This window comes from Pleurodeles waltl, chromosome 1_2, assembly GCF_031143425.1.
Source record: "Pleurodeles waltl isolate 20211129_DDA chromosome 1_2, aPleWal1.hap1.20221129, whole genome shotgun sequence".
Taxonomy (NCBI): Eukaryota; Metazoa; Chordata; class Amphibia; order Caudata; family Salamandridae; genus Pleurodeles; species Pleurodeles waltl.
The window spans coordinates 801,086,228-801,113,645 of NC_090437.1; the positions used below are offsets into that span (position 1 = coordinate 801,086,228).

A 27,418-nucleotide genomic window follows, 5' to 3' on the forward strand; every position below is an offset into this window, starting at 1 on the left:
TTTTGTAATGTGTAATAATAAAAATAGAAAACCAAGTAGCAAACCATCTCAAACCAAAGTAGAAACCACAGCTCTGTGAGTAGTGCTGTGAATTTTAGAACTATCCTGCTAATTTCGATTGACTTGAGGAAACTAACTGTCTACTCCAAAAAGGTTGAGCTCACAGTGCTCTCACTACTTTTGGCACTACTACAAAAGAAGACACCAATGTGTATGGTTGAATTTTCCTTTTGGTAAACTATCAAGAACAAACAATATAGAAATGTTACATTTTGGAACAGTCCATGATGTTTCTTTATTGCATCAATCTCTAAAGAGCTTCCCAAACAACTGGCCAATTAATTGCGAAACAGAACTGAAGTATGCTGAATGTTCACTATTAAAATATTCTTTCAGGAGTATTAGAACGGGTACCCTTGGGTGATAGTCCCCCAGATCTTTTGCCTTAACCCCTCCTGCTTTGTTGAATTTGTTTTTGTTAGCTCAAGGACTCTGTGCACTTTACCAATGCTAACCAGTGCTAAAGTGCTTGTGCTCTCTCCCTAAAACATGGCCGAATTGACTTCTACCTGATTGGCACATTTAATTTACGGTTATGCACCTAGTAAAGTGGCACTACATGTACCCAGGCACTGTAAATGAAACACTACAAGTGAGCCTGAAGCACTCACAGTATCACCCACTATGGTAGCTTTTTAAATCGTGTTTTAGGGCTGCCACTGCAGCGTGTTGTGCAATTTTAAACTGCCATTTGAAGTTGGCAAGATAAACTTTTTGTCAGGACTAAACCATAGTTTTTAATACATACAAGTCACCTGTAGTGTAGGTCGTAAATAGCCCATAGGTTAAAAAGTGTGACATGCACTTTTGAGTTTTACATGTCTTGGTCTTGAAAAACTCTTGATTTCATGTTTCACTACTGCAAGGTCTACCATTTCCATAGGATAACACTTGTTTACCTTATTACATACAATAATTAATAACTACTGCTTGGTAACAGGTAGAAATGCCATGTTTGGCCTCTAGTAAATTGTAATTTAAAATCCTCTTTAATGGTAAAATTTAATTTTAAGTCACAATTCTAAAAATGCAACTTTTAGAAAGTTGGCATTTCCTTATCCTAACCATTTGGTTCCTGCAGCTTGTGTCCTGAGTCACATGACTAGGAGTTGCTGGCTGTCTGCCTTTGTGTTTCCCCCCCCCCAGACAGACTTGGCGTTGACAGGATGGGCTATCCTGACAATATGGATGGGGGCAGGGCTGTCACCTGCCACACTTGAATTTCAAAGGCGCTGCATCAGCACCCTCACAAAGGACTTCTCACTAATCTACTGCCACCCCAAACATCCTGTGACCAGGGCAGGGAGGAAGGAAATCCCGGTACCAGATGTAGGGAGGGAGGGAAGTCTAGCAATTTCTCCCACTTCAACACTAGCACCAGGTATACACATTGGGCCCTCAGACCAACTCTTCAGACTGTCCTGCTGCTGGAAGGACTGCCCTGCTGGAAGAATGACTGCCATCCTGTCTGAGAAAGGAAGACTGGACCTGCTCTTTGAACCCAGAACCACCAGAGTGACTCCAAGAGCTAGCCGACTGGCCTTTTGTTCTAAGCTATAGAGAGATAAGCTCCAAAGACCTGTCCTGCATCTGCCCAGCCTCAACTGGATCTGGCTGTGCCCTGATGCTGGCCTCTACTGGAGTAGGTCCTGATCCCTAAGAGTAGCCCCCAGCTCCTAGACCCTTGGCTGGCATCAGAGTGTACTCCTCCTGTCCCAACTGTATGTTCCCTCAGAAGTGACATAGCCCAACGCAACTTGACACAGGACCTCACATTGCAGTACCTTGTAGCTCCTGATCAGTGGTCTCACTGGAATCGACACAGGGTGACACATCTTGATGCAGGACTTCACAGCTCCTGGTCAGCGGCCTCATTGAAACCAATGCAACAGGATGCATCTTGACGCAGGACCTTGCAGCTCAATCGAAGTGCAACCCGGCACATCGAACAGTGGCCAAACGCGTTCTTGTATCCAGCCAGCGTTCCATCTTGGTCAGCTTGAACTTATGAATTTGTCCCAGTCCAGCATGTCTAGATAACCTCAGTTGAGGCTTTGTGCTTTCAGGTGCTATACTTACTTAATCCTTTAAAATTTCACATCTCCGGTCCTACTGATTGGATGTTTGTCTTTTTGGTGTCAAATAAGTTATAAGATTTTACTCTGTGCTTCTAAATTGGCGAGAGATTTGTCTTGTGTTGTGTTTTCACTTTAATACAGTTTAGGTGTTCCATACACAATGCCTCTCAGCTAATTCTGACTGTGTTGTGCCAAGCTCCCAGACGGTTATGCACAGGTTAATTTAGTGACTTTTTGTGGTTCACCTTGACAGGGATTCGGATTGTAGTTTGAGTGGGGTTAACATCCCCCTTAACAAATAATCCAATTTCTCACAAAATATATCCTTCTCTAAACTATACTAGGTGTTCAGATCAGTGTTCCCATCTATTCATATCTATTAGACCTATCACCTAACTTATTTAACCTGCACTCTAACAGCCTTTAATAAATCCCGCATGTGCATAATCTAATTTACAGGCACTAATGCCTCTGTCCTGGCAGCAAATAATGTGAAGCAAATCTTAACATCAACATTTAGAAGGAGGTTGGGCCTATTGTTTGCATATTTTGTTACCTTCTCTCACAGTATCAGGATCCTAATGAGGGCCACAGGGTGGGGGGAGGTGTGGCCAGCAAGATGTCAGACTAGACGTCTTACAAGGACTCCCGCCATGAAATCAATAATCCTTACAAATCCTGCATAATCTGATCACCAAATGTTGGATCCGATGCTGCCATCAAAGCCTCTGCATTGTGGGGAGCCGGAAAGCTCTGGGGTGCCTCTGATTACTTTGGCCGAAGCTGAACGGGCCTGTGCCTCGTGGTTACAGAGGCTGCACTGACGGGAGTCACTTTCCCCAGAGGCAAGGGCATGTACCTGTGACTCCTGCAGCACCAGACGAGAAGGGAACCCAAGCCAGACCTACCCCAGGGCCACGAGCGGTGCCAATGGGACATAGCTGCAGTGTCCATCCTTTTTGTTATATAAAACGAACACTAAGGGGGCCTGAGCTAGCGGAAGTGGTACAACAAGGACAGCAGAGGCCCCAGCAGCTGACTGCAGAAGCGCCGTGTGGGGCAGGCGCAAAGGCCGAAGAGCTGACGAAAGCCCCACTGGTGCAGGGAGAAAGGATCGCAAGTGGGGGCAGCCCACTGCACTCTTGTGGCCCACTCTGGGCACTGTCCCCCCAGGCTGTGTGGAAGGACTGTCCAGTGGTCACCGACGAGGGGTGGTCGGAGTAGGCGAGTTACGCGTCAGGGAAAGATTGCTTTGTCTCAAGAGAGACGCATCCTGGCCTGCCAAGACAGCACACTGCAAACTGAAGCAATGATAGTGACAACCCACAACTCTTTCTCAGCTTCAAGAGGGGCTAGACACACTGAGCGATAGCACATATGCTGAGTGACTAACTGCACGGAGCCTGATATCACTGCACTTATAAAACTATCCAGTAAGAGCAGTAAAATCGAGAGACTGGACCTGATTGGGCCTGAAAGCTCTCAAACTGACTGGGGTCACAAAAACTGATGAGCATTATTACTAATTTTAATGTTTGTTGCTGACAGTTTTTTGTCACCAAAAGGAATGCTTACATTTCATGGTGGAAAATGCCTGGGGTTCTGATCCCTGAGGATTGCTGCGACTCTCTCATGGGCTGTGGAATCCGAGGAGACCCCAGCGACTATGCCAGACATTTCAACCAAAGTTTACCAGTATTAAAGTTTACCTTAAAGGGGTGTTTTCTAAGGGAAGGTGTCTGGGTTGGGAGATGGTGCTCTATTGGCTGAAGGTTGTGTCATGGGACTCCATCTGGTCTGCGTGAGAGTGGTTAAGTAGCTGTAGATATATATTTTGTTGTTGAATGGAAAGGCTTCCATGTTTATTTGGCACAGCTGAGGATTCTGGGCACACAACACATATATGGTGCCCACAGCACAACACTCGAATACACAATGAATATCAAAGACGCTGCATGCAAATTTATTACTTGGAATGTTAGAGGTTTGAATAACCCCACAAAGAGGGATAAGGTAGGTGCTTATCTCAAGAAGTATGGGGTGCAAGTGGCCTTCTTACAAGAAACACATCTGGGTCGACTGAATTCCAGCATTACGCTGAGATGGCGTGGACAGATCTACGCCACATCCCATTCAGGTTATGAAATAGAGACACTCATCTGGGTGGCACCTGGAACACCATTTAAGACAGTCAGGGTGCAGGCAGACACTGAGGGACGTCACATTGCTCTAGAGGGGACATTGGATGGGCACAATCTCTGCCTTATTAATATATACGATTCTAATTTGGAATACAATTCATTTTTTGGAATGGTGTTGACTGCCGCAGGGATATCGGAAGGGGTTGAGGTCTTGATGGCAGGGGACTTTATCTGTAACCCAGAAAGACAGAACCCCCCTGCGGCATTCAATTAAACCAAATATGTCAGCAGCACTAACAAAAGGGAATTGGACTAGTGGATATTTGAAGTGCTCAGTGCCCACATGCCCTGGAATATTCCTGCTATCCACCAGCGTGCAACACACACAGTAGATTAGATTTCTTTCTTGTCCAGTCCACAGCAACATAATGCATACACAATACAGCATATCTGGGACAATGCATCTCTGACCATTCCCCACTTTTGCTACAGAACTCAACTGGACAGACCTTGCCCACTGTCCCATTATGGCAGCTCCGGGGGGAGGTATTGACAGATCCAGTGTTCCCAACTACCTTTAAAGATGCTTTAGACCAATACATTGCAACTAATTGGGGCAGTGCAAGTACTACAGCAGTTGAGTGGGAAGCACTCAAGGTGGTCCTTAGAGGTGTTTGTATGTCTATTTCACTAGGCATCAAACAAACCTTGGAAAGGGATATAATGAGGGAGGAGACAGAGCTGGCTTGATTAGAAAAGATGCTCTGTAAATCACATGTCAACAATGCTAATTGAGATAGACAAAGAGACTGTGTCTGAACTGTGGGACAGGCTAGAGAAACACAAGCAAGCTGTCAGTTATCAGTGTTTATACATGCCTATTGGCACACCTGATACGCTGAGACCTTAAAGCAAACGGTCCTGGCATTAAATACTAGTAAGGGACGGGTCGTCACCACTCAACAGGTGATAAACAGAATCTTCGAAGACCACTTGCATCAAGTTTACACCACACCCCTCCCGATGGGCACCCCATACACTCAGAATATTTAGCGAGGCTGTCATTACTGACATTGTCAAGAGATTAAAGGAGTAACTGACGCCATGAAAACTGCAGAGATGCCAGGCGGGATAGACTCCAAGCGGAGTTTTATAAGGCTTTCCCTGAAGATTTAGTGTATAAGCTCTTGACAGTATCAGAAGGCCTTCTCCAAAGGGATTCTCCCAGACACCGCGTGGGAGGCCATGATAGTACTAATCAGGAAACCTGGTAAAAATCCCATGTTGGCAAGTTCTTATCAGCTGTTGAATATGGATCAGAAAATATTAAATTCGGAGCTGGCTGCACGGCTCCTCCCATGTCTCCCATCTCTGGTTCATACTGACCAGTCTGGCTTTATTCCACACAGAAACACGCTACGTAACAGAAGTATGTTAATGAATGTGTTACACTCCCCAGGACTGATGGATGATACCTATGCACTGTCCTTTCTAGACATAGAACAGCCCTTTGATTTAGTCAGTTGGGACTATATATGGCAGGTAATGGAGGCATCTGGACTGGGGCAGACTTACACAAAATGGGTTAAGTTGTTATACGAACAACCGACTGCACGGATTCATGGAGGATGGGGAGTGACCGTGGGACGCATGGTACATGTAGTCTTGCATTATGCAGACAATGCATTGGTATTCGTTCATCCACCTGACTTGTCTTCCCCCATAAATTTAAATCTGATGCCGGAGTTTGGGGAATTCTCAGGCCTATGGCTCAACGCAACTAAATCTGCATTATTCCCCATAGGATTACTGAGTGCGGTACGACCAGAACGACTGCCAGAGGCAGGTATTCCTTGCAAAAGCAACAAGGTACGCTATTTGGGTATTGGGGAGCAACTAACTCATGACCTCAATTTGGACTGTGTGATGAATGCCCTACGTATGGCTTTCTGGAACACGTTGCGTCTGTCTATGATGGGGAAGATAGCCTGTCTGAAGTTGATGGTATTGTCAAGATGCTTTTATGCCCTTCAGGGGGCCATGTATGAAATTCCCTGCCAAGGGCTCAAAGAGCTGGACAAGCTTATACTACAACTATTATGGACTGAAAAGTGCTGTAGGGTTGGGCTTGCCACCCTTAACAGAGTGGGATGGAGGGGGTGGGAGGTCCCCGACCTGGAGCTTTATTACATGGCCGCCCACCTCCAGCATGCTGCCTACTGACTTGATGGAAAAGATAATTGGGAGAGGTCACTCTTAGCAGGTTCCCATGATGGATGATTGTCATGAGCGGTAGAGATCTTCCAGATACATTACCCCACCTGTTGGACTTTTTCCCTTTTGCAGGGTCATCCCCAATTGTTTTGCCTCCTTCCTCCTCTTTATTCTGACCTGTTTTTGTTAGCTTTAGGACTCTGAGCACTTTACCACTGCTAAACAGTGCTAAAGTGCATATGCTCTCTGTGTAAATTATATTGTTGATTGGCTTTCCACAACTGGCATATTTGATTTACTGGTAAGTCCCTAGTACAGTGCACTAGAGCTGCCCAGGGCCTGTAAATCAAATGCTACGAGTGAGCCTGCAGCACTGGTTGTGCCACCCACATTAGTAGCCCTGTAAACATGGCTCAGACCTGCCACTGCAGTGTCTGTGTGTGCAGTTTTAACTGGCAATTCGACTTTGCAAGTGTACCCACTTGCCAGGCCTAAACCTTCCCTTTTCTTACATGTAAGGCACTCTTAAGGTAGGCCCTAGGTAGCTCATCGGCAGGGTGCAGTGTATGTTTAAGGTGGGACATATAAAACTCATTAGTATATGTCCTGACAGTGAAATACTGCCAAATTACGTTTTCAATTTTAGAAGGCCTCTCTCTCTCTCTCGTACGTTAACCTGGGGGCTGCCTTTAAATATTATTAAAGCATAGATTCCCTTTGGGAGCAGATAGACATGTGGCGTTTGGGTCTCTGAACTCATAATTTAAAAAAACATCTTTTAGTGAAGTTGGTTTTGAGATTGTGCGTTTGAAAATGCCACTTCTAGAAAGTAGGAATTTTCTTGCTTAAACCATTCTGTGACTCTGCCTGTTTGTGGATTCCCTGTCTGGGTTAGTTTGACAGTTGGACTGGTTGCACCTCTCTCTAGAAAGTGAGACAAAGGACACTGGGGTGTAACCTGATTATCCTGATGAGCCAAATGTGCTAGGAGGGAGGGGAAGAGTGGTCCCTCACATCTGAATGGGCTGTGCCTGCCCTCACACAATGCAGTCTCCAGCCCCCTGGTGTGTGTCTGGGGCCTGGCCTGGGCAAGGTAGGATCTCACAAACAAAAGAGACTTTCCTTTGACGTAGGTCTACTTCAAAAGGCAGAAAGGAGTATAAGAGGACCCAAAACCCCTGAAAATTAGATCACTTCTGGAATCAAGAGGAACCTCTCCCAAGGAGAAAGAGCTGAGGGAAAATGCTGCCCTGCTCGTGACTGTGCTTTATGGAGCTATCCTGCAGTTGCTGCTTGCCTGTGAAAGGGGACAAAGACTGGACTTTGTTGTGCATTCCTGCTTGTGAAGAATGGCCAAGGGCTTGAACTGAGCTTGCCTCCTGTTGTTGAAGTTTCAGGGCCATCAAAGACTTCCCCTGCCAGCACCTGGATTCTCTGCTGAGGCCCCTGCACTGCCAAGTGGTGCCCTATCCAGTTCCTGGGCCCTTGAAAGCTAAAGCTGGCAGACCAAGACTGGAAATCCATGCACAGACCGCCGTGTGGGGAAATTTTTGACATACCTTCCGTGACGCGGCTGATAAACGACGTGCCGCCGGCTTTGCGGCTGAATTCAACGCTCCACCTGCATCACGGCTGGAAGACTGACGCAACACAGTTGCAGAAACTACGCACAACACCCGCTAACAGAAGCTGATAACGCCACAAACCCCATGCAGCACGGTTTTGTGATACTGTGCGACCGGATTTTCAATGCAACATCGCTGGGCACGGAAAAACAACGCAAAGCCTGTCGGATCCGAAGTGCCTGTCCGGATAGACGCATCATTCTCTTGCGGGAGAGGAGAAACGATGCACGCCAAACCTGCATGATCTCGCATGCAAGTGAGAAATGAAGTCATCGCCGGCCTTTTCCGACACACTCGCCTGTGCGCTGTTATTTTGACGCTACCCAGGTACTTTTGTACGCTAACAACGTTCTCACTGTTTTCTAAAGGACTTAAGACTCTTATTCTTTGAAAATTCATAACTTGACTTTTGTATGTTGGATTTTCGTCATTTTAGTCTTGTTTTGCTTGGTTAAATATTCCCTATTTTTCTAAGCATGTGTTGTGTCATTTTGTAGTGTTTTCACTGAGTTACTGTGTGTGTTGGTACAAATACTTCACACATTGATTCTGAAGTTAAGCCTACCTGATGGTGCCAAGCTACCAAAGGAGGTGAGCGGGGGTTAACTGAGGGTGATTCTCCTTTACCCTGACTAGAGTTAGGGTCCTTGCTTGGACAGGAGGTAACCTGACTGCCAACCAAAGAGCCCATTTCTAACACCACCTGATTAGTCTAACCTGCTGCTTGTGGGACCGAGCGGTCTGCCAAGTGATTCAGCGGACACCCTACGCTCTGGAGTTGGAGATATGATTTGTACTTCTTTTTGCCTAAAGTGCTGAAATGTATGTTGGCAGATTTATATCCGGACAATCGTTTCATAACTATGCAAGATGCCTTTGGAATGTTTGCACTAGGACGAGGACAATTTTTACAATATGCGAAAATGGCCGTCAGATTTGGCTGACCTTTCCTGAGGCACCGGGACCATCACAGACACTTGTCACCTTGTTGGCGTTTGCTGGAGGCCAGCAGTTAATCATGCATATCTACCTGGCGCTTTGTACCGACCGGTGTCTGGGGCCACTTTGGGAAGAGGAATACTTGCAAAGCCCTAGTGAGGAGCCCATTATCCCTAAGGAGTGGGGGAAAATATATATGGGGATAAAGACAGTATCAGTTAGCGCATGATTCAAATTAATACAATATAACTATGTCCACATGGAATGTCTCTCACCAGATAAACTCCATACCATATACCCACAGAGAGTCCCCAGTTGTGCCTGTTGCAGTACTGATGACCCAATTAAAAAACATATGTATATATATATACATATATATTTTTTTTTTTAACACATGGTTTGGGGTGCCCAGTAGTGACTTTTTTTTTGGATGGAGAAGCTGATCCATCTCAGAGCAGCGAGTGGCTGGACAGTTTCCTAGACAAATCAGAACAGGTCTATAAGGCTTACCGCCCAGACAACCCCCAAAAAAGCTAAGCAGAAGGTACATAACACTAGGACTCATTGTTGCCGACCAGCACATTGCGATACACTGGATATATAAGTGCTCAACCTCCGCAGATAAGTAGATAGCGGGATGACCTTGTAGAGTGGGCAGGAGCCAAAGAAGCCCACATGCAGCACACTAGATGAAATAACAAACTACCAGGTGATTAGGTTGTGTGTCATCCCTCCCCAGGCAAGCAAACAACAGTGTTAAAGGACTCACTGACCCTTCCAAGAAGGGTCCCAACCTCTGGAGCCCACTAGACTGTGCCTCCAAATGACCATTCGATTACCACATATAAAGTTAAGTGCTGCCTGGCTTCCACAGTTCAGTGGTCGGCCCTCATGGAGTTCTCACTTTGGGAAGCCCAAACGGGTGGAATGGGGTTGGGGGAGTTCTAATGGGTTGTGTTGCTGCATTACACTAACATATTTCTTGTGTATGTATATTCTGGACTCGTCTAAAAGCACTGTTACTGCGGATAGAACAACCTTCTACTATATAGGATGAGCCAGAAGATAGGAGATATGTAACAGAGCTACGAGAATTGAGAATCCATGGTTCTACTGTTGATGATGATGATTATAGCTCGGGTACACTCCGCAGGGCCTCGATTGTTGATGTTGAAATGCCAATAAAAACAATAATAAAAAAAAAAAAAAACAGTAGTATACTTTTGTTCGAAACACCATTAATAACTAAAGATAATAAGGAAGGCAGGATGTCAACAAACTCTTGGTAAAACTATTTAAAATAGCCACATTGCTAGAGGATTGTCCTACTTTTAAGTAAGCGTTAGCATTCTGCTGCTCATGTGTACCCGATTAGGGGTATCTCAAAAGGTAGTATTTTGAGAAGGTGCTATAGGAGTTTGATGTTCAGGGTGGGGAGTTATGAATGTGTTCAAAATAGAAGAATAATGCACGGTCAGCTGTATTAGTCAAGGGTAAAACATACGAAGAACTGAGGCAGGGTCAGGACTCAAGTGAGGAATGTCCTGTTTGGTTTAACCATTCTTAGTTAATAGTGCAATATAACATTTTGTCTTGGCGACTCAGAGTCCAGCTGTTTACGGAATTTCTTGAGGATGAGAGAAGTTTATTGCTATACACAGCTAAATGGTGTATTTTGGGACTCGAGATATCCTGACACCCTCTGCTTGATCTTGTGTTTAACTATGAGTGTCTGTCTTAAAACAGATCGAGGAATAGGACACAGCCAGTGTATTAAAACAGCATTCTAACATTTCACCATTGTAACAAGTGTTCCGAAATGAAACGAGTTGAATGAGATTGTATAAGAAATGGTAAAGAGTGATTTTATGGGCCAAAGTTACTATTTTGAAAATGGCTGTTGTGCCTAAATTCCAGCAGTTAACGTCTTAATTCTTCGGCTTCTGAAGAATCAAAATTAATTCCGATGGTGTTTCAGAACGTTTTAAGGCAAGGATGACTTTCTGCGAAAGAAACACTACAAGTAATTCTCAGGAAGATGCAGGGATGATGTTATCGCTTTCCTTAATAAATGTCATGATGCCTTCATATTACAGCAGCTCACCTCTGGTGTGAATCAATGCCTGCCACAATGGTGCACAAAAAGCAGTACAGTATACCCCATTGTGACCGCCACTAATCATGAAAATAAATAGGATGGTAAAAGGAGTTCTTCCTCCAGTGTGGCAACTGTAATGGAGACAGTGTGGCACGCAGTGAACTTGGTGGAAGCATTGTGTTGAGGAGCTTTAGAACACAATAGTGGTAGTGAGTAAATGTGTGTGCTAATTAGGCAGAACACAGGGGATGACTGACTGAGAGACTACTTAAGAATGAATGCTGAGGAAATTCAGGTAGCTACTTGATGTGACTACAGACTGAATGACAAATTGAGTTAAAGCCCTTTCACGGTCTGGCTTGACACAGCGGCTGTCACCAGACAATTATGTGAGCATTACTAGAGAGGGCTTTGGCTCTGCCCATATGTTGGGAGCCAGAAGCACGTTTTGATTGGGCAAAAGATGAGCACTTCCACAAAAAACAATTGCTTGCCCTCGACACAGCTGTGATCTATTTGGTTATTTATCCAGCTGCCAGAGTTTGAACTTTCAGAGGCATATGCATGTAATTCTATTAAAATGTTTTTAATAATTTATGCCGCTTGTCTCTGGTAATGGTATTAAAGATTTTTAGATAACTTGTTTTCCTCTGACAGCAGCACAAATGAGACATGGTAGTCAGTAACCTACATGGATTTTTAGGTCTGTTTTGACAGTGCAACTGACACCTGGCCTTTCAGCCTACACTGATATTGGTCAACAGTTCTTTGTTTCCACACAATACATATTCACTCCCCTGCTATTTACTTGTAATGCTTCTCATTTCCATCCAACATTCTTTTCAAGCCAGACCTATTGGCATTGCCAATGCTTGTTCACAATCTTTCAGCCACTAGCCTTTATGAAGATAAGGTTTCAAGGAAAAGGAATATTTTTCAGGGTAGTTTCAAGAACCGCCTTCGCCTTGTATATGAAGAAGCAACAACTACTCATTGTGATGGGAAGGCACTGCTGAACAGGCCAGTGTGGGAAAGGTTGTGGTCCCTCCAGTGTTGTTCCCAATGCCAGAGAGCACAGGCAAACAAATACCTGTTAGTAAAGGAGTTTCCCCGGCAACATACCAGGTACAGTTTCGTTTAGGAAACAGCTCACTTGTAAACAAAGTGTGATACTTCAGGGGGAATTATGATTACAAATGTAGAAACTTATTATGCCATAATCAGGTGAGAATACAGTAATATAGGACAAATTTTGTATACACTGTGAATGCAGATCATAGTTGTTTTGAATCAGAAGGCGGTCTTTCATTCATAAGATTTGGAAAGCCCTTACCAACATCAGTATGGTGGTGGCAAGACCAAATTCACATTCAATATTAGGTTGGCAAAATCAGATTCAACATGATCAAATGGGATCTCATTTTTATACCTTGGAGAGCAGTGGATAGAATAATGTAATCTGTGTTAAGTCAACTTGGCAGCTACTTCTCATTTATCCCACCTTGTTGTGAGATGACAAGGCATTTTTTTAAAGATATTTTATGTGTAACGGGCGTGCCAAAGATAATATGACAGGCTAGCTCTCATTCTTAATTAGCATGTATTTGCTAAAATTATGTCTCTATATCGCAGACAACGGCTTTAGTGAAGACATCAATGCAATTGTGTAAACCTATTCTCTACAAATTTGTCAGTAATTTAGACACCTCATCCCCATATCAAGACAATTCAGCTTTTCTTCGGACCTGAAACTGTTGCCAAGAGGCAAGCACCATCATTTATTGTATAAATGTGTGTAATAAGTCATGTGCTAGGCCGAGTTTGTACAACTGCGGCACAACACTGCAATTCACAACTGCTGTCTATCGTTTGCATATTCTTAGATTGTGCCTTCTTGGCACATGGAGTTCCAGGGTGAATATCTCCTAGCCGGATATAAATCACAGAAATGTTATTCACCAGGCAGCTGAACTATATTTTTTACACAGACAAAGCATAAAGGATGTGAAACCATTAATTACCCACAAACCAGAAAAGTATGTACTCGTGAATTAAAGGATTAATGATAAACTTGAAAGATCGGTTACGCCCATTCAAGTCAAACTATAGTTAGATTACTTTTGAGCCCTTTCTCAGATGCATTCCTCTCCTATTTGTTAGCTCAGTAGGACGCAGATGCGCTCAGAACTCTTATGTAAAATCGAAAAGGGTGTAGGCGGTACATCTCACAGGCTACCCCTTCCTGCAGAAGGTCAAACACTGAGTTCTATAACTCACTCTGGGCATTAAAGTGAAAGCTCACTCCACCATTAGCAGATTAATGCAGTAGCGCACATTGTTTTTCCAACGAAGACATACGTCAGGTATCACTTTGCAACATTTCCTCAGGTCTCGTGAGTCGAAGATTTTTATTATAGTGCATCTACATTTTTCAATTTAACCTCCTGCTACTATCCTCCTGTTAATACTACGGATCACTCTAATCCTATCCAATGCTCTCAACACGGACTCGCTGTTCAAAGTGGGCACAAACATCTATGTGCTTGGCTCCCAAATGAAATAGTGGTGCATCTTTGCTTGTAAGCAAATTCGAACACTATCGTCCCCTTGCTTGCATCTGAGAGCGCTGCAAAGCGGCAGAGTGGAAAAATCTGAAGATATGTAAACAATTGAATAAATATATAATGCCTAATTAGTTTCCTAGACTGAAAAGATGTGGTATGGGAAGAGATGGAGTACAACACTCTAAAAAGTAACAGAGTGGCACAATGATAGGCCTGGTGACTGAGCAAAGACTTTGAATTTGGCCCTCTGTCTAACTGGCAGCCGATGGTGAAACCTTAAAATCTGTGTGATTTGAGTACCTTCATTTTTGCATATTGAGCACAAAACACCGCACTGCAGCAATCAACGCTTGAGGGACACAGCAAGGCTGACAACAATTCACTCTTGAGTTTTAAGGAAGGGGAGGATCCCATGACAATTACGAAGGTAGAAAAACATAATCAAGTGTGGGCAGGGTCAGGTGGGGCCAGGTCAAGGAAAACAACCACAAATCTCCGAAACTGGTGTTTAGCATCTCGACTTTAACATGTTGAGGTAAATTGTGAGCTTTTGGAAATGTGCCCTTTTTTTCAGCTAAGATGTTCAGTAATTTATATAGTATCTGTAATCCTAATTGATATGATTTTTTTTTTTTTTTTACACATAAACCACTCTTGTATAGTGAAAGCACAGATGCAAGGTCAAGCTACCACATCTGAGTCCAAGTTATTCCTCATAGAAGTTAGTAATCATCTCATGTGAGGAATCTGGCCCGTACAAGGGGATACAAACACCTGGTTACCTCCACTGACAGTCCTTCGCTAGTTCACTTTATTCATATATCAGTGTAACAGGGGTGACCCGAGGGCTATCAACCTTATATCTTCACTCGATCTAGTTAAATGGTCTAGGGCTTTGAAACACATGGCCACATACCTTTATTTGCCTAGCCATTTGCTAGACTGCATTCATTTGAAGTTATTCCATTCAAATACAGGGAGTGCAGAATTATTAGGCAAATGAGTATTTTGACCACATCATCCTCTTTATGCATGTTGTCTTACTCCAAGCTGTATAGGCTCGAAAGCCTACTACCAATTAAGCATATTAGGTGATGTGCATCTCTGTAATGAGAAGGGGTGTGGTCTAATGACATCAACACCCTATATCAGGTGTGCATAATTATTAGGCAACTTCCTTTCCTTTGGCAAAATGGGTCAAAAGAAGGACTTGACAGGCTCAGAAAAGTCAAAAATAGTGAGATATCTTGCAGAGGGATGCAGCACTCTTAAAATTGCAAAGCTTCTGAAGCGTGATCATCGAACAATCAAGCGTTTCATTCAAAATAGTCAACAGGGTCGCAAGAAGCGTGTGGAAAAACCAAGGCGCAAAATAACTGCCCATGAACTGAGAAAAGTCAAGCGTGCAGCTGCCACGATGCCACTTGCCACCAGTTTGGCCATATTTTAGAGCTGCAACATCACTGGAGTGCCCAAAAGCACAAGGTGTGCAATACTCCGAGACATGGCCAAGGTAAGAAAGGCTGAAAGACGACCACCACTGAACAAGACACACAAGCTGAAACGTCAAGACTGGGCCAAGAAATATCTCAAGACTGATTTTTCTAAGGTTTTATGGACTGATGAAATGAGAGTGAGTCTTGATGGGCCAGATGGATGGGCCCGTGGCTGGATTGGTAAAGGGCAGAGAGCTCCAGTCCAACTCAGACGCCAGCAAGGTGGAGGTGGAGTACTGGTTTGGGCTGGTATCATCAAAGATGAGCTTGTGGGGCCTTTTCGGGTTGAGGATGGAGTCAAGCTCAACTCCCAGTCCTACTGCCAGTTCCTGGAAGACACCTTCTTCAAGCAGTGGTACAGGAAGAAGTCTGCATCTTTCAAGAAAAACATGATTTTCATGCAGGACAATGCTCCATCACACGCGTCCAAGTACTCTACAGCGTGGCTGGCAAAAAAGGGTATAAAAGAAGGAAATCTAATGACATGGCCTCCTTGTTCACCTGATCTGAACCCCATTGAGAACCTGTGGTCCATCATCAAATGTGAGATTTACAAGGAGGGAAAACAGTACACCTCTCTGAACAGTGTCTGGGAGGCTGTGGTTGCTGCTGCACGCAATGTTTATGGTGAACAGATCAAAACACTGACAGAATCCATGGATGGCAGGCTTTTGAGTGTCCTTGCAAAGAAAGGTGGCTATATTGGTCACTGATTTGTTTTTGTTTTGTTTTTGAATGTCAGAAATGTATATTTGTGAATGTTGAGATGTTATATTGGTTTCACTGGTAATAATAAATAATTGAAATGGGTATATATTTTTTTTTGTTAAGTTGCCTAATAATTATGCACAGTAATAGTCACCTGCACACACAGATATCCCCCTAACATAGCTAAAACTAAAAACAAACTAAAAACTACTTCCAAAAATATTCAGCTTTGATATTAATGAGTTTTTTGGGTTCATTGAGAACATGGTTGTTGTTCAATAATAAAATTAATCCTCAAAAATACAACTTGCCTAATAATTCTGCACTCCCTGTATATGGTTTCTGCACGATTCCCTAAGCTAGAGGAATCGTGAATTTTAAATGAAAGACTGACACTTTAGTGTCTGTTTCTTCTCCATTTCAGTTCTCAAGAATAGGGGTTACTTGCATTACTTAACAGTACAGAGCACAGGGGGGCCCAGGGTGGCCACATTTCCTTGGCCACTCAGTTTCATCCAGATCTCAGTTACTACTCGTCATGCAGTCACATCGTCCATTCAGCCTCCATAACTGCAAAATGAATGCAATTTACCATAACATAACTGAAGCACAAGCCTCAACACTTCATTATTGCCTTAGTATTGGACTTCTTGCACCTGGGTTTCCACATGAAGGCAACTTCTACTACATTCAATTCTCATCCTTCAGCAGTCCACGTAAGGCACATCCTGTGGCCTACATATTGTCCTAGCAGTGCCAGTATCATTTCAAGATGACTGCAGAGAAAAACAAAGAAATGTATCCAGGTTCTAGCATCATTGACTGCTTTTATTTCAGGAGTAGTGAAAGTACTTCCCACAGCACTTTAAGGGGGCAAATTGAACTAGGTATGTGGGACGGGTTCAAATATGTTGCACAGAAAACACTTTATGACCATTCCCAAATGTACACAGTACGATTGTAAGAATTCCCCTTTTGGGTTTATACATCTTTATAAGTTTCAACTGATCAAGTAGGAACTGGTATATCACAGATGCTTCATTCACTGTGTTAATGTATACTGCCTTACTCGTGTATCACAACTGCTGTGTAGAAAAGATCATTTCAATGGCAATCTGTCCTTTTATGTAGGGCAGTGTGACAATGGGTGCGACAACGGTGGTTTACATATAGGGCATTGTGGAAACACACTGGCCATGAGTTCTTTACCTAATGAAAGAAATGCCAGCACGGCCCAGCAATTAGCTCTTTACAGATTTATTTACACTGTGGAAGAACTGTACTCACCGATAAAATGAATAGGTTTGGTACCCATCGATAATGGATAGGTCTGGTGTGAAAAACCTGGGTCTGTAGGATAAATAACCACAGCGTGATGGGTAGCGAATACCTACTATGCTACCCTGAAAAGCAGCCTTGTGCCAAAAGCAGGACAACAAGTAGTTCTTGTGTTACTGAGTGCCACCATTAGTATCTCCGGCAAGGCTGGCATACTGGAGCACACCAGGCAGGCTTTTCTTCTGGCAAAGCAATCTTGACGGGGTAAGTGGCTTGGGAATTGTAACGGCGCCTACCTGGCACATAACCGTTCACCTGCTATTGCTCCTTCCATTTCTTGCCAGTCGAGCGCACTGTATCGGACTTTAACTGCGTTTATATAGCTCCTTATATCCCACGGTAAGGTGGCTGACGCACCTGCATATCTACTGAGATCAGCGTCTACATTTCAAGTTCAACACATTCTAATCAAAAGCCCAGAAAAAGGTCACCAACTAAGCAGAAAAAAAAGTCACATTCCAAAGCAGTTTGTTGACTAAAAATGGGGATGCATGCGTTACATACCCTTTTTCGTACCACAAAAGTGCGAGAAACGTATTAATAAAGGCCCACACATTGAGATCCAACAGATTCGGACAGCTTATTTACTGAAACGGAAACAGCGGTGCTCACTTCTGTAATATGAACAGATTCGGCTGCGTTGAGTGGAGAGTCACACTTTACTTTTAACAAAATGGGCACTGGCGCGAGCTCCTGCAAACAGCATGTGTGTCCCTACGTCCCCCCAGCTCCTTGGCGAGCAGCAGATAGTTTAAAACTGAGGGTATTGTGAGCTTTCTGGATGTTTTTTCCTAACCTTAACTCTGCGTGAATTTTACACTGGCACACCACCTGCGTTTATTACATTCTAACGGAGCTTTACTTTAAATAACCCAAAGAGACATCTCCCAAATACCTTCCACAGGAACATCTGGGGTCTCTTCGAGGTGTTAATAATGTGGTTGACATGCTTTGAAGATGGCAAAGACTGAGGTGGCTTAGACCAGAGTATGGCAATGGTATGTTACATAGAGTAAAAGAGAAAACAGGCCCCGCATCGGGGCTTTTTTTAATCTCTCTCATTTTCTTTTAGTATATTTCTCAAGCACACTAATTTTTTGTTATTATACACCCTAATTATAAGTCCAACGTATGTTATTCGAGTTTTCAATTTCTGGGCACATAATTTAAATGTAACTAAACAAATTATTCTTCACCTATATTGTAATGGGACATATATTTGGTGAAACTTTAAACGTCGATTTCCTTGGAAAAAAATACATTAATTGTTGTTCGTTCAACTGATGTTAAAGAGGATAGTGAATTTCAACTTTCCATGGGGAGAAGAATGTCAAACAGTTTAAATTAAAAACATGGTGTTGAGTGTCTTATTAGAGAGGACTGCTTGAAGAGGCGCTGTGAGTTTACTTGGTTTATTTAAATTAGATGTACAGATCAAGACGTCGCAGCCACACAACGGACTCGGGCACCGGTCAATTCCATTTTGCATCTTAACATTCTTTGCGGAGCCTAGCCGGACCCGAGTTCCACTGTGATGGCTTAGTAAAAGCCAAAGCGCGTGAAACACAAATCATGGCAACGAGTGTGTAACAAATGCCTACCTCCATCTTCTTCCTGTAAAAAGCCATTAGAGTTGTACCACTGGAAGCGTGGGCGTGGGTTCCCAAAGACGTTGCATTTGATCAAGGCACTACTCCCCTCCTTAGCTATGACATGGTCCACGCTGGCAGTGATCACAGGCAAGGATTCCAACAAGCTATCTGTGCTATTGAAAGTGCTGTTCTTCAGTTCTGCGGCAGCCATCAATCCAGTCAAAAGCAGGAAGAGGCCTGTCATAGGCACAGTGAAAGAACAAAGATGGCATCTCTCCACAATCATTTTGGATGGTCGTCTGCCCGGCTCTGCCACAGGAAGGTTGTTTCTGGTTTTCAATAAGTCGTTTACACGAAGCCGGCCACATGCATGGTCAACCTGGCTCCATAGAATTTATATCTGGGAATAAGATCCTGAGAAGAAAAAATACATTTCACATATTTGATATTTTCCACAAAATTAGCCAGCATTCAGTCTTCATTAAAAATTAAGCTTCGTTTCAGCAAGGCACGATAGAAAATACAAGAGAATTCTTTACTAACAAAAAACCTTGAAATTCATCCTACATTACAATTCAATTCCTGTAGCTTAGCAACTTCATGTCTTTCAGAATGGACGCAAAGTGTCGGTTATGAAAACAGAGACGCGATGTTAGGAAAACCCGCCTTTGTAATGTCCCAGGTTGTTCTATTGTAAAACAAGAGGCCGACTAAAAAACATTTGCCCATTGCTTCATATTTTCAAAGCATTACTAGTCATGTGGTGACATCTATTCTCTAAAACTCAAAATTTCGGAAAAAATGGGCACATTCAGAGGCCATGAAGTAGGTCTGATGCATAAACAGGTAGTAGGTATCAATACGGTTAAAAAGGAGCAGAAAAGGGCAAACTGAATTCCTGAAAACTACTGAATGGCGCCTGGTTAATCTATCAATCATCCTTACATATTGCTTCGTGGCAAATAAGGATAAGCAAAATTCAGTGTGGCTGTCTCATTGTGCCGATTCGATAAAATCAATATTAATAGTTGAATTTACGGCATTATTTTGACCCGTGACGTCATTGGGTAGGTATTACTGTTTTTTTAAGAAATATTTAACAAAACAGATAAACTACTGTGACGCTTTTATTCGTATCTTGTATAAGAAAATAGTGCTTTTTTCATTTTGTTGACGTTTTCTTCTGAAAATATATTTGGTTGCACCCCTTCTTCACTGCCTCCTGTCATCTCTTCCCGGCATGTCGCCCAGCCTTGCCTCTTCACCTGCTTGTTGCTTCCCCAGACCAGCAATTTGCGGTCAGGTCTGTTCCATACTTCGCAGGGCCAGCAGTAAGAATTTGTCTTGTCTTGCAATAAACAGTCAAATTCTAAAGATCAAAGAAGCAGATGTAGACTATTATCCTTTCACAGGGTGTAAACACAATAGTACTAGCCACTATGGAATGACATTATTTTAGACCATGTGTGGTCTCATTTACCCATTCATTAACGCTATGCTTATATCCAATTAGATCTTGGTTAGTAATTTACTTATAGACCGATAGTAGAAGGTCTGGATGTTCACAGGCTGTGTATGACAAGTCCTGAACCTTGAGGGCTTAGCGCCCCAATTATCACTGAATGCCACGTCACATTGATTCACTGTGGACACCAACTTCACCATCAAAGAACGCTGCCAAAAAAAAAAAAAAAAAACATGGTAAGAGCTTTCCTTTCTATAAAAAGGCAAACAGTTTCTTCCAGAAACCTACTTCAAAACTGCAGTTCCAGGCCTTGTATTCTGGCATCTAGATAGTGGTCATGGCCTCCCAGACCCAGAACCCCTTGGAGCATTCAACAAGCCACAGCACATCTCATCTAGGGCCTGAAGAAATACGATCATGTAACCCTCATTTTGATGGAACTCCATTTGTTCCCCTTGTCGGCCCACACCATCTTCAAAACCAGCTTCCTCATTTACAAAGCCACAGGCGCGGCCCGTCCTTTAGGGCGGAGGGGCCACGCCCCCCCACCTTTTGCCCCTCATGAGGAGTGTCTGTCAGGCTGAACAAAGGACAGCCTGACAGTCTTCATGTTCAGGTCAGGCATCCAGGAGCAGAGATGCGCGATTTGCGCAGACTCCTGGTTGCCTGAGCTGAACTTTGCTGAGCTGAGGAGGTCACAGCTCCTATGGGCGTGACCTCCTCTGCTCAGCAAAGGTGCCTCCAGGGCCTCCCCTGAGTGACGAGGAAAGAGTCACCTATTGACTTCGACCTAGAAGTTTCAGGTTTAAGCCCTGAAGCGCCCAGGGTGTGTCAATTAGTGACACTTTGTCACAGAGTGGGGTGGGGTCAGCAGTCTCACTGACCCCATCCCACTCTGTGACAAGGCTGGGAATGCTGCCTGCCCTTATGGGAAGGCAGCAGTCCCAACCCTCTAGAGACCTCCGAGGCTGAAGGAAAGTGTGTGTGTGTGTAATCTTTTAAAATTAAAGTTTGGTGCGTGCATGTTTGAATGTTGTGAGTGTTAATGGATGTGTGTGTGTGTGTGTGTGTGTGAGAGAAAGAATGAGTGTGTGTGTGTGTGTGTGTGTGTGTGTGTGTGTGTGAGAGAAAGAATGAGTGTGTGTGTGTGTGTGTGTGTGTGTGTGTGTGTGTGTGTGAGAGAAAGAATGAGTGTGTGTGTGTGTGTGTGTGTGTTTCCCGCCCGCCCCCTCCCTCCTAAAGCTGCCGGACGCCACTGCAAAGCCATCACAACAAGCATGCCTGCTTATCTTGCAGACAAGCTCACCATCCCTAGTGATACTTAGCACACCCACAGCCAGGACACTATCAGAATGAAGACTAACGTCTAAACAACAACCAAAAAATAAAAAAGCGACAACAGGCCCTTTCCATTTATGCCCCCAGGATCTGGGACTACATCCCCATATCCATCACAACAACCCAAACATGTCTCCATTTTAGGAAAAAGTTGGACTCCCTTCTTCAGGAGCACTAAATCACAGTGTGTTCACTGTCCACATCTTCCAAGAGGACTTTTCAGCTGTGATGTATGCCCCAATTATAGGCATACACCACACACCCTAGCTGTTTAAATCAACAAGAAGGTTATATGTTACTTTCTGTTCACATTCCCATAAAGTTTTTAACCAATAGCTTCAGCAACTTGCCATTATCAGCATTTGACAAGTTAAATACATTTCCATGAAAACCAGTTATTGGTGCAGATGAAGAATGCCAATACAGAAGTCATTCATTTTCTGTCTCCAAAGTTTTCAATGCATGGATCAATAACAGTTATCTCAAAATAGATCCTTCATACCGGAAGGATGCAAAACAAACAGGACCATGCCATGAACATGTAAAGCCCATCAGGGTTCTTGGCTTATTTGTTAAATGGTTGTTATTCTGTGGTTCTTTGAGATAACACAATGGGCATTCACCTTAGTTCTTTGTAGAATTTAAGTATATGTGAACGCAGTTCTATGAGTGAGGCAGATATAAAGAGGACACAGGTGCCATTGACTGGTTTTGAATGACTGGGCACTGGATAGGTAAGTTATACTCTGACAGACTGTGTTAACGTAGCTTCTGTTATCACACACAGTGGGAGGAGTTTACGCAGTGTTCCCAGGAGAACCAAGCTCTGCAAAATAAGGGATATGTTGGGAGTGCCTGAAGTCAAGCAGGGTACAAGGTCGAACTAGCAAATACACCACCAAAAGTCCATACATGGCCATGAACCTGCTCTGGTCAGTATTTTCCGGACCTGCCCTGTACTTTTCACTAGTGCACCCAACAATCTGTGCTTGCTGTGACATTTCACAGCAGATTCTTAGCTCTGTTGGTTGGGTGATGCTTTCAAAGTAACTACTTCCTTATACCAGTCTACATCAAGACCTGGAAAGCAGAGGTCTAGCAAATTCTCCCTGTAAAATCAGTGAAACCCATATGAGAGAAAGTAGCCTCTTTCTAGCATGGTGACCCCCCATTTTTGGCCTGTTTGTGCTTGTCAGTCTGTTACTGTCTGATTGGGATCCTGCTAGCCAGGACCCCAGTGCTCATGGTTTTAAACCCTATTTGTCAGTGTGTTTTGACTGTCTCACTGGGATCCTGCTAGCCAGGACCCCAGTGCTCATAGTTTGTGGCCTATGTGTGTTGTCAGTATGCTTGACTGTTGGTGAAGTTCTGCTAACCAGAACTCTAGTGCTTATGCGCTTTACTTACCAAATTTGTCTCTATAGTTTAGTGACTCCAAATTCCAATTCTGATTGGCACACTGGACCCCCCTTAAAAGTCCCTAGTATATAGTACCTAGGTACCCAAGGAATTGGGGTTCCAGGACATCCTCATGGGCTGCTACATTTTTTTGCCACCAATAAGGAGCTCATACAAACCTTTCATCAGGACTGCCACTGCAGCCTGAGTGAAATAGTGCACACACTATTTCACAGCCACTTGTCACTGCACCAGGTAACTGATAAGTCACCTATATGTCTAACCTTCATTTACTGAAGGCTATGTGCAAAGTTATTGTGTGTGAGGGCACCTTTGCTAGTGCAAGGGCCAATTCCCCGGACTTTGTGAGTGTGGGGATACCATTATAAGTGTGCACTACATATATGTCAATACATATATGTAGCTTCACAATAGTAACTCCGAATATGGCAATGTGAGGAGTCTAAGATCATGGAATTGACCCCCAATCAAAATCTGGTATTGGGGGGCCAATCCCATGCACCCTGGGGGCTCCACCATGGACCCCCAGTACTGCCAAATCAGTTCCCTGAGGTTTCCACTGTACCCCCAGCTGCTGCCACCTCAGACAGGTTTCTGCCCTCCTGAGGTTTGAGCAGCACAATCCCAGGAAGGCAGAACAATGCATTTCCTTTAGGAGAGGGGTGTTACACCCTCTCCCATTGGAAATAGGTGTTACAGGCATGGGAGGGGTATCCTCCCACAGCCTCTGGAAATGCTTTGAAGGGCACAAACGGTGCCCTCCTTGTATAATCCAGTCTACACTGGTTCAGGGACCCCAAGTCCCTGCTCTGGCGCGAAACTGGACAAAGGAAAGGGGAGTGACCACTCCCTGGTCCATCACCACCCCAGGGGTGGTGCCCAGAGCTCCTCCCGAGTGTCCCTGGCATTAGCCATCTTGGATTCCAAGGCATAGAGACCCTCTGGAGACCTCAGAGTGGCCAGTGCCCGCAGGTGACATCAGAGACCCCCTCCTGATAGGGGCATACCTGGGTAGGTAGCCAATCCCCCTCTCAGGGCTATTTAGAGTCTCTCCTCTGGATGTTTCCTCAGATTCCGTTTGCAAGATTTCTCCAGGACTCCTCTGCAACCTTTGTTTCAGCTTCTGACCGTCGGACCAACCACAGACTGCTCCAGGAACCACTGTAACTGCAACAGGACGACTCCTGTAACCTGCAACTTCAGCTCCAGCCAGCATTTGCAACAGTTTCCACGGTGTGCACGCTCTGAGAACTGCCTGTCTTTACCCTGCACCAGAAGAACTGAAGGAATCTCCCATGGAGTGACGGAGTCACTTCCCTGCTTCAGCAGGCACCCTTCTCTGACGACAACCAGTACTCTGGGAATCCTTTCCTGACGACAAGTGTGCTCCTTGGAACACAGGTGGTGGACCAAAGTGACCCAGACTGTCCAAAAGGTCCAACTGTCCAAATTTGCAGGAGGTAAGAGCTTGCCTCCCTGTGCTGCAACAGTACCCTTTGGACTGCATCTTCTGCAGCTCCTTGGGCTTCTGTGCACTTCTTCCAAAAGTTATTCGTGCACAGCAAAGACCAAGTCCCCAGCACCCCATCCTGCAATGCACAGCTCCCCGAGTTGTTTTCCGGAGGCGTGGGACCCTCCAGTGTAGTGCTGCGACGACCGCCCTTTGCATCTTCTTTGTCCGCATGTTCTGGGACTCCATGGGTGTTGCCTGGTCTTCTGAGGGCTCGGCTCTCTGAAGTGCTGAGAGCCCCCTCTGTCTCCTCAGTCCGAGTTGAGACCCCCAGGTCCCTCCTGGGTCCAGGTAGTTCCTCTTTGATGCAAATGGCATACTTGCTGGAACCGAGGCTTGTTGGCGAAATCCAGCAACGCAAACAGCCTGCATCCAACAACTCGACATGAGACATCTCTTGCACCAAGCAGGAACCTGCAGCTATCTTCTTTGGTGCATTTCTGTACTTTTCTTCTAACCAGAGAATCCACTTTTGCACCTTCTTCCAGGTTGGCAGGGGCTCCTGTTCTTCCTGGACTTGGTCTCCTCTCTCCACAGGTCTTCAGGTCCAGGAATCCATTGTTTGTTGCTTGCAGTCTTGCTTTGTTCTTGCATAATTCATCACAACTTGTAGTGTGTTCTGAGGAAACTTGCTGTACTTTACTCCTGCTTTCCTGGGTTCTAGGGTGGGGTACTTTACTTACCTTTGGTGTTTTCTTACACTCTTAGCACACCTCTACACACTACCCTTGCCTAGGGGGGAATTCCACATTCGCATTCCACTATTTTAGCATATGGTTTGTGTTGCCCCTAGGCCCATTGCAATCTATTGTATTTTCTACTGTTTGCACTATTCTATGACTGTCTACTTACCTGATTTTGGTTACTAGTACATATATTGTGTATAATACTTACCTCCAGAAGGAGTATTGCCTCAAAGAGATTTTTGGCCTTGTGTCACTAAAATAAAGTACCTTTATTTTTGGTAACACTGAGTATTGTCTTTTATTGTGTATACATACTATGTAACTATAGTGGTATTGCAGGAGCTTTGCATGTCTCCTAGTTGAGCCTTGGCTGCTCTGCTACAGCTAACCCTAGACAGCCTAAGCTGCTAGAACACTGCCTACATTTCATTAATAAGAGATAACTGGACCTGAAATAAGGTGTAAGTACCTTAGGTACCCATTACAAACCAGGCTAGCCTCCTACATTACTTGCTAAGGGCCGCTACTCCCACCACCTAGTGTGCAGCATGTGAGGGACTGTATGTGGCATGTGCTACATGTCACATTGGCGTATGGCTTCAGGGAGCAGGTTGATGGCTATAGTGGACGTGGTGTTTGTCTGCATGAGATGGTGGGCTTCCATAGTGGCTGTCTTCAACCTACAGCATGGATGAGACAGCCTGCTTTGACATGGTCATAGAGTCCCTGGTCTGAATCTCCAAATGGTATCTGATAGACTCCACTCTACTAAACTAGTTTCTGCCTTCCACTTTATCAGTGAACCCCCCCACAAAATGTATCTACTATAAGCCATTAGGATCTTCCAGCTCAGTTGTACGGAATCCGCTGAGATGCAAGTTATTGATCAGAAGCTGGGGGCCAACAGGTATGTTTAATGACTACCAGTGTGGTGAGCTTGCATCTTCTACAACCCAGCCACTTCCTTCTCTAACCACATCGCAGCTTATATCAAATGCATTGTGGATCCAGAGAAGCATATTTTTTCTTTTTCATAACATACTTTCATGTAGTGCCCCATTGGCTGCGGTCATTAGTTTTTTGGGAACAGTTTGGATTGCCTCAAGCCCAATGCATTCCTATTTATGTTTAGAGTTGTACTGGACTCGTGATCCTAAATTATAATTTTCATGTCCAACTGGTGCAACCAATGTGTACAGTGGGCATAGCTAGTCCTCTGATAGTCAAGATTATTGATGTTGGGGAGGGGAGCTAAGATCCACCAGATAGAAGATATGGGCCACTGAAGCATGGACCCCAGGGGATACTGTTGTGGGTGCTAGTGCTGCTATAGCTCCCAGTTCCACTCTAATGACTTGAGATGAGTTGAGCCCTTAACTGGTCTCCATCTAAACGATGTCCTTAGTGGCTGCAGTCTATCAGCCACCCAGTAGTCTCCTTATCTTGAAATCTGGATTCTGCTGAACTAGCTATTGGCACCTTATTTTACTTGAGCAGAACATTGAGTAGGACATACAAATTTGGCGAAGTTGTGTTTTGGAAACTGAGCAACACAGTTTCAAATCCACCAGATTGTTCAGCTTTTATACCCAGAACGTAAAGAAACAAAGGCACATATCGGACAGGCTATACATCCTACTGGACACACTGTATCTTTGTGTATAATACTCTGCCCTATTGACCGTACATAATGAATATAGTTAAACCATTGACCCATTTCAAGCAATCAATCAGATCACTCTGCTAAGCAAGTTCAACAGCACAATCATAGAATAACATTGTCCATATGCCTCCATGCTATAGTTTTCAAAGCACCAAGAGCACAAACGCCAAATAATGTTTGATGTTTGGAAAGAAAGTGTTAGGACCTACTGTTACTGTTCGCATCCTAATACAGCACTTCCACACAACTATCCCACACAAGACAGATTCCAGTGTCTGGAAACAATAATGTATTCACACCTTAACTTAATTACAAATTAATTACACTTATTTGCACGACACAAGGGGAAATCTGCCTCAACTTCAGCAACATTCATGCTTTGCCCTGCTATTACATCATCTGAACCACACTCAGCATAAACCTGCGTCTATTAGTACCATAATCTTAGAACAAACCACCACATTCGGATTCTGCCCAAGGAAGG

General features: G+C 44.2%; 1 protein-coding gene across 3 annotated transcripts in view; it reads right to left on the reverse strand.

The window, feature by feature from the left end:
- MFAP3L (microfibril associated protein 3 like) overlaps positions 1–27,418 on the reverse strand; it is a 288,930-nt gene that overhangs the window by 140,395 nt on the left and 121,117 nt on the right. For all 3 annotated transcript variants that reach the window (XM_069244277.1, XM_069244294.1, XM_069244285.1), the window contains one exon: positions 18,863–19,267. In XM_069244277.1, coding sequence (XP_069100378.1) covers positions 18,863–19,139 — 277 coding nt within the window. In that variant the 5' untranslated portion in view covers positions 19,140–19,267. The remainder of the gene's footprint in view (positions 1–18,862; positions 19,268–27,418) is intronic.